This window comes from Protopterus annectens, chromosome 2.part0 (genome assembly GCF_019279795.1).
Source record: "Protopterus annectens isolate FY-2018-M chromosome 2.part0, PAN1.0, whole genome shotgun sequence".
Lineage (NCBI taxonomy): Eukaryota > Metazoa > Chordata > Ceratodontiformes > Protopteridae > Protopterus > Protopterus annectens.
This window is the reverse complement of record NC_056728.1, coordinates 9,499,445-9,508,115: the sequence shown is the minus strand read 5'-3', so window position 1 is coordinate 9,508,115 and position 8,671 is coordinate 9,499,445. Positions and strand designations below refer to the sequence as shown.

General features: G+C 36.7%; 1 protein-coding gene across 4 annotated transcripts in view; it reads left to right on the top strand.

Moving 5' to 3' along the window:
* The first annotated feature begins 933 nt into the window (after window positions 1-933).
* ADPRH (ADP-ribosylarginine hydrolase) overlaps window positions 934-8,671 on the top strand; it is a 150,498-nt gene continuing 142,760 nt past the window's right edge. For 2 of the 4 annotated variants that reach the window (XM_044060488.1, XM_044060486.1), the window contains exon 1: window positions 934-1,072. In XM_044060488.1, coding sequence (XP_043916423.1) covers window positions 1,028-1,072 — 45 coding nt within the window. In that variant the 5' untranslated portion in view covers window positions 934-1,027. Of the gene's footprint in view, window positions 1,073-1,304; window positions 1,341-8,671 lie in introns of those variants that run through there. The other 2 variants (XM_044060490.1, XM_044060487.1) reach the window with 1 other exon arrangement.

Genomic DNA, 8,671 nt, shown 5'->3' with positions numbered 1-8,671 from the left:
GACACCATCCGGTCCCATGGATGCTGTGTTTTTTGCCTTAGTGAGGGCAGTTTTTAGTAGATTTTAGTGCTGTGGATTTGAACCTATGTTTCTTTATAAACCCAGTCACTGCCACTGCCAAAAGATCATTTCAAAGGACTGAACAACATGCGAAGAGAAGGTGAGACAATAAAATATTTGTTTACTAATATCACAGCCAATAGGCTCCCTGACAAAGTGAAATAAACCATAACAGCGCCCTTTGCAACTATAGGCTATGAGACAGAGAAAGGAACTATGCAAATGTGTTAAGCACTTTCATTCGATAAGCAGTGTACAGGCATCAAGATACCTCTAACAGAATGGGGCTGAGGGGCCTAATGTTATGCCATGAAATGTGAAGGTGGGCTGGGATGCATGCAATCATTAAAAAATGTAAGAAAAATACTTTCTTAGTAGGAAGCATAGATGAAAAAAGAAAATTGTCTGCTGGCCACAATGTTAGACTGGACATTTATACAGGTTTCAAGGAGATCTATGAAAACACTGAAAAAGCTTGCAAACCATGAAAGGGTTATTGCTGTCTGACAAGGAGCAAGAAGAGTTTCACATCAAGAAACACAGTTGATATGTTATTGCCATGCTGTATGTTAGCCTCTGTTTGTATGGAACACACATTGAACTGAAAATTAGATAATAGGCTGTTCTTGGTTAATCTATTACTAGATAAAATTAAGTAAACCAATATATGCAGATATATTCAGTGCAAAAAAATGTATGCTTATCCTAAAAGGACTCTCAAGTGTATTCACATAGGGCATACAGACATAGAATCAGCTATCTAGCTGTGCATTGAATATGACCACAGGAGGCGCTGTTGTGCACATTGATCAGCTGATATGTAACACGGAGGAATAAGGAAGTTATACTAAAAGAACTCTGCACCATAAATATGTACTGCCAATCATTAGCGGACCGGAGTTGAGTTCCGCTGTGGCGACCCCTAACCGGGAAAAGCCGAAAGACAAACAAAACTAAAAACAAGGAAATGCATAGGTTTTGCTCACGTGGTCCTCTCTCCTGGATTAGAAAGGTAAACGAATGTCAAGTCTTTTGAGTTGCTTGTTTTCTTTATTTAAATAACAGAGTGGAGTCTTCTTTAAAGAGGAAGTTGTTTTGGATATGGGCAGGAAAGTCTCTCTGCAGAACTTCTTCATGTAAAGAACCTCAACAATACATGGCCAGTGAGGAATTCGGGAGTTCTGATGCGTGCGTGTGTGTCTGTCTCTAAGTTCACTGCTAGACATGTTTACTGAAACAGAAGAGCTGTTCAAAACCTAATGCTAAGGAGATATTGTGCAGTCAGTAACATTTATTTTACGTTTCTGGGGAGTCACTTTTACACTTGCAGTATGTGGTACTCGCATGACAACAGTCGTGTGTTCAAAAAGCAGCTTATGTAAATAAAATGAAACAAATAATTTTGAAATGTGTTGAAGTTAGTAGTGGGAGACAAAATAGTCGCACAAGATAATAAGCAAAAACTGTTTTTTTTCTGTAAATTAAGGCTGCAGTAATATCATCTGTAGATTTTTATCTAGTGATATAATTTTACTTAAGGTTGTAGAATATAATTTTTAATTAGAAAAATGCATGTAGATATAAAGATAATTGTGAGATGTGACTAGAAAAATGTACCAAGTTTAGTCTAAAGCAAACGTTTACACTGCTTCTTATATTCATGCCGACATTTCCTTCTCTAAACGTTCTACATTTTTATCATTTTTCCAGTTTTTGGAAATAGGTGTTGAGGACTGGTGTGTCAAGGATTTGAAAACATACAGTTAAATTCCAACACAGTCTACAAAATGAAAACAATCCTGGGTGGGGAACTGCAGTTAGTTTTTGTTGGTTAACCCTTTATTGACCATCCTGCACTCATTTTCTGTGAATACCTCACTCTGGAGTCATGTGAAATGAATGCAGACAATGATTTGCTTAAGGTTTGTCATTTCAGCTGTGATGTTTTTACTCCTAGGTGAGAAACTGATCAGTTCTTTATGTTGCAACACGGATTCAGGAATGTACAGCTAGTGGGAAACCAGTGTTCTAGAGCTTCATGATGTCATTTCCTAGTGTTCTGAGTTAGCAGAGAGAAGAACATATTATGTTGTAAAGCCTAAGCTGAAGACTGTTCACAATGTCTGGTTTGCCTTTTTCTGCACCTTTTTTGCTCTACCCGCCAGGTGTAGTTTCATTCTAACATCCAACTGTTGTTAGGTGTTACCATGTGCCCTGGAACACTGTTTACAGGTGGGTAGAAGCAAATTCACCTTTTCCTACTGCTGCTAAAGACTGTCTGTTCACCTGGTGACAGTCCTACCCACTTTAACTGGAAGACTATATTAAGTAGATGATTTGCTTCTTCTTTTGTAAGTTGCTGTTAAAAATTGCCTTACCCCTCCCTGAGGACATGGTGTCTCTGGGTGGTTGGCTCTGTTGCAGATGCTGCTGATTTCTGCTCATGCTGACCAGCAGTAATACTAAACTGAACAAAGCAGGGTACTGTTGAATACCCTTCCCCACCTATCAACTTACCGCCATAGTTCTCCTGGGAACATTTCCAGACTTGTGTCACTGGCATAATGAGGGTAGAGTGGGCTTTGCATTGTGAGAGTAGCAGAGAAGGTTTTGTGATCAAAAGCATTTGTGTGGAAAACCTTTATTCTTAAAATTTTTAACCATCACCCCCACCGCCCAAAGCAGAGGTTCCTTGATAATGCCTCTTCTCAGTTATTTATCCATATAAATATTAACCATTCATAAAATGAGTGCATCTCTTCTGATAAAACACCAGGTCCTGATGCTTGCATGTTATTTATCCTTTGTTGACCAGGTTAGTCACACTGGGTTAGTAGCATATTTTCAAGGAGACCCAAGGTGGTATTTATACTAGTAGGGAAAATTCAGCCAGGGCATTGGGAAACTACCCTATTCATCATTGTTGTCAGTGGGAACCATTTTGGAGAAGAACTTCTTGTTTCCTTTCCAGGCACAGTTGTGTCCTGGAGAAACAGGGAGGCAGATGGAGAGGGAAAGAGATGATGGAGTAGTGAAAGAAAATATCGAGACCGGAGAATGTGTGCAGGGTTCAGATGAAATGTTTTAAAGAAACCTGTTTGGTGGAGATGAGTCAGCAAATGATCGATGTATAATTACAACCCTCCTGTTGGGAAGGTTGTGGGATGATTTACTTGAAGAAAAGATGATACAGAGTGAGCCAGAAAATGAAGGAGATGTTTCCTGGGGGGACATTATAGAGAAAATACAAAAGGAAGCTACAGAGACAATACTGACGAATAGTGGTGTGATGGAAAATAAATCATATACAGAGAAAGTAAAAGAAAGCAAAAGTGGAGTAGCAGAAAAAGGCAGAAGAAAATGAAAAATGGAATCCTTACCATGTACTTCCAAGTAAAGAAGACAAAGCACAGGCATGAAGTATGGGACAATTTAACAGCTCCTTTGGATGTAAAAGCACATGAGGTAAGAACATTTATTCTTATTAACAGAGAGATATTGTGTGACATTATATTTGAGACTATTTTTTCAATGGAAAATTTTGTTGGAGAATATGAAAAAAAGAAAGACTGTATACCAGGGAGTCTTCATGCGATAAAAGCATTTAACAGGGAAACAAAAAAGAAGATTCATGTACAATTTTGAACAGATGTAGAAAGAGAGACTTTAAAAGAACATTTGAAAGCTTTATGTAAAGAAGTACTGGACTTTGCAAAAGTTTATGACAAAAGGGGTTTATAGACTGGTGGTGGGACTGTAATGTTGTGTTTAAAAATAGAAAGATTAAAATCTCTACATATACCAAGCATGGTAAATGGGAAGGAGAATAGGGTGTTGAAAAATACTGGAGACAACCCAAAACATGTTTCTTTTGTGGAAAAGCAGGACATTTGATAAGTAACTGTGACAAAAGAAAATTTTATATTTTTGGGGAAATGGGACGATGCAAAAAATGTGAATTGAAATGTTATAAATGTAATAAATTTGGACATTTATTGATGGATTGCAAAAATGAAAATAAAAGTAATAAAAAGAAAAAGGGAAGAAAATGAACAGAGAGAATACATTTTAGAAGTAGAAATAGAAAAAATAGATGAGAAAAAATAATATAGAGTACATAGAAGAAGGTTCTGAAATGGGTGATGAAAGAAGACATAAACTGGGAAGTAATAAAAGGAAAAAGAATTATACTGGTTGTGATGCTGTGATGTAATGCTAGCTGTGCTAGGGAAGTAGGGCAGTGCATGTGTAACATATGCCAGCATACATTAGCTAGGCGGCATTTTGTAAAGAATTATAAGTCATTTGAATATCAAACTGATTTTGTGCAGATGTTTGTGTTAAAAATGTATTTGTAAGGCTGCTTGCTTTATAAATTTATCAACAGTGGGTCCTGCTGGACAGATAATAAATATACATGTATGTCAGGCTGTATTGTTGTCACTGCTGAAATTTATATATATTTTAACAGAGGACACTGGAAGGGAAGGGGTTAAGCTCAGCCCAGGTAACCTTAAGGAAAAATAGCCTGAAATTAAATGACTTGGATTAGGCCATAAAGATTCTCTCTCACAAGTCTGAATGCAGTCAGAGACACAATGTCTATGAAAAGCTTTTCTACAGGAAGGGTAGCAGTATTGGGATTGTTTCATAGTTTCCAGATAAGCCTTTAGCTAAAGTTATATGTGTATTGTAACACATCTGTGCCAAATCTTGGCTTAATGTCTACTGAGGGGGTAGTGCGGGAACCAGAGTCAGGTGACCAGATGTGATGTCATCCTGTAGCCAGCACTGAAATTGTATTTAGATACTAGTGAGAGATGTGTCAGTAGCACTCAGCACTCTGTTTTTGGAACCCGACAACAAAGACACTCATCCACTTTATATTCCCTTGCTTTAGTAAGTAACTTAACTAGGGAACAGTAATTCTTTAGTCAGTTAGGAAAATATAGTGAGATTAGTTAAATACTGTTTTCCTGTATCTGTCTGAATCTTTCCATCTGTGTTGTTTTTATATTTCCTGTGAATTGAAACTGGTGTTTATAGATATTTAGTTTTGTGATATTTATTTTAATTCTATCTAAAACTTTCATTGTGTCTAGTGTTTTAGAAAACATTTTAACCGTTGAGAGCATTTGCATTATTTAATGGCACTGTGGCTTCACGTTCCTGAAAGTCTTCCTGTTTGGTTTGCACTTCCATTTGTATAAGTATTCATTTTACTAAGTATAATCGGTACCCTGGTGAGAGCCTTAGAGTAGCTGGCTTTGGGGTGTTCTGGTGGCATGGGGTGTTCTGGTGGCAGTGTCTACCTTATAATCTTGGTGGAGGTGGCATAGCTGGTAAATCTGCAAGAGGTGTGTGTGTGTGAAAATCAGATCTCAGAGTGTGTGTGTCAGCTACTTGGAACAGAGATACAGAGCACTGATTTCACACAAAGGAAGGTGGAGGGCTTGGCTTGGAACACTCAGCTGAGGACTCATCTCTGAGGTGGTCAGTGTGGGGTCTTATTTGGGGCCTGTAGAGGAAGTCTAGCCCCAGGACTGGAGTGTGCATCCCTGTGTGCTCTTAAGGGAAATTGCTCTCGGTACAGAGAGCTGCATCTGCAAATACTGTGTGTCTCTGTTTTTCTCTCAAAGTAAATGTTCCCCACTGGGGTCAGTGGTGAGGATTAAGGCTTCTTGATCACTGGCCCAGAGGAGGGATGTCACACTGGTAAAAAGGTAAAAAACAAAGAAAATTTAAAGAGATAAGTACAAAAGAAAAAAAATAAAATGAACTGAATGAAAAACAAATATGTACAGCTAAAGATGGCGGTTTGGTATAATGCCTAAGGTGTTTGACTCACAAACACAAGGTGTAGAGTTTGATTTTCATCTTTGGAAAGGAAATTGGTTAGGCTTAGAATTGCCCATTAAGAAAGTTGGCATAGTAATTAGCTATGACCTTATGAAACTATGAATCTAAGAAAAAGGGAAAACAAAACATTTTCGAGTGCTTTCTGTAAATGTGAATAGTATTAAGCATAGTACAAAGAATAGGAATTTTGGAGTGGTGTAATGCATGTGATACAAATGAAAAAAGATTACAAACGGAGAAACTATGGGGAAGAAAGATAATCTGGAATGTGGGAAATGAGAGAGGTTCTGGAATAGCTATATTCTGTAGAAATATAGGAAAAATATATAAAATGTTTTTTTTTTCTTCCAGTGGCAGTATATGAAAGAATGGTCCCCTTCAAAGCATTGTTTAGTTTTTCAGAACATCGAATCACTGATCTGTGAAGACCAGATGATCGATGTTCTGAAATATCAAACCTTGTGATGATTGCTGTACAGTGCTGACCTGGAACTTTACCATTCTCTTCAATGTCGTGCGATCTTGGAGTTGGTATATTTAAGTAGGGGGTGGGGGCACAGTCCACCATTTGGGGGGTTTGCTCCCCTGCAAAAACATGAAGTTTTCACATTTTAAATTTTTATTTTTTAGTAGGTTTGATATTTCAGGACGTCGATCCTCTGGCCTTCGATGATCAGAGGTTCGATATTCTGAAAATTCAATACTTTAAAGTAGACCCAAAAGAATATATAATGATGCATTGGAAGATTTAGAACATAATGATTGAAAGTACTTTGACAAAGAAAACAATTATATGAAAGAAATCAAGAAAAATATATTTTTACAAGGAAAAAGAGAAGTATTGAGTTACTTAAGCAGATTAGTACAAGAAGATGGTAGTGTAATGAGAGAAATAAAAAAAATGTAAAAGGAGAAATAGAACTCCGGAAAAGATTATAAATAGTGTAGTACATGTATAAGAAATGTTTAAATAAAAAAAAAAGTAGTGAAAAAAACATGGAAAGTAACAGAAAAAGAGAATAAAGAATTGGAAAATGATATTTCTTTAAATGAGCTAGATAAAGTTTTAGGACATGTAAATGTAGATTTGGCTGCAGGCCCAGATGGAATAGAGTATGAAATGTAAAAAAAAAAAAATTAAGGGACTGGCAAGAAAAATAAAGATTTTGAATGAATAGTTAAATGAAGATTTTATGTATAAAGATTTATGCAGTAGAATACTTAAATTCATATGGAAGAAGGAAGATAGAAGAAAATTAAAAAACTGGAGACCAGTAGTATTGAATAATATAGCAATAACCCACGCCTGGGTGTGGGTAATGCTGGATTTACCCACGGTTGGTGTGGTTTGGTCACGAGGGCAAAGCCAGAGTGGCCAAACAAAGACAACCGTGGGTAAATCCAGCATTATCCATACCCAGAAGTGGGTTATTGCTATTATACAATGACATTATTTAAGAAAAAAAAAATTACTTTTCTTAAATAATGGCATTGTATAATGCCTCCTTGCTGCCCTTCTGCAGCTGTCTGGTATTCTGCGGCAGTTCTGATGTACTGCGCATGTGTATGCTTAGGCAGTACATCAGAGCTGTGGGTGGAAGCAACGGAGAAAGCAAGATCTCTGTTGCTTTTTACAAAGTGTCTCGCTATGTTAAAGGAGTCTGGTATTCTGCGGCAGTTCTGATGTACTGCGCATGTGTATGCTTAGGCAGTACATCAGAGCTTTGGAAAAAGCAAGATCTCTGTTGCTTTTTACAAAGAGTCTCGCTATGTTAAAGGAGTTTAACATAGCGAGCCAGCTTTAAAAAAAGCAACTGAGAAAGGAAGATCTCAGTTATATTTTTTAAAGCTGTCTCGCTATGTTAAACTCCTTTAACATAGCGAGACAGTGTGTAAAAAGCAACGGAGATCTTGCTTTCTCCGTTGCTGTAAAAAAAGACTTGTACTAATGGAAAACGTTCGGGCGACCGGACCCTTTTCCATTAGTACAAGTCTGATTTACAACGTGCACGCTGACCTTTTTCCATTAGTACAAGTCTGATTTACAACGTGCACGCTGACCAATCAGCGTGCACATTTTATAATATTAATGGGGGTTCGTTGTATAATGATTATAAGATCTTTATGAAAGTAATACAAAAGAGATTTGAAGCTAAAATGGAAAATATTATGGAAGATAACATATATAGTATAAAGTGGAAGGGTTGTGAAGAATTATTAATGATAGAGAAATTGTGGATGATATGAACAGAAAAGAAGAAGCAAAAATCATGATAGAAGACCTTAATAAGGCATTTGACACAATTGGACATGAAATCTTATGGGTAATAATGAAATAATATAATATAAGTGAGAAAGTTAAGAAATTATGTACGTCAGTGTATAGTAATAATAAAGTAAAAATACATGTAAATGGCTGGTTAAGCCAAGAGGTACATATGAAGAGTGGTGTAAGACTGGGATGTCCAATGAGTTGTACATTCTTTGCATTATTTATGACTGTGATAGGATGTGAAATAAATTGCAAAATTAAGGAGGGTGGGATATGTGACACTTGAAAAGTTAAGAATTTTAGTTCTGTTAATGAATACAGGTGGCATTATAATTGCAAAAAAAATGCGCATAAAAAAGTAATTTGCACAAATTAGTTTCTAGAGATGATAGGGCTGCTTCAAATAAAGAAAAAAGTAAGGGTTTAGGTGATGTTATATTTCACAATGAATAAAATTTCTGTTAGGTATAACATTTGGGA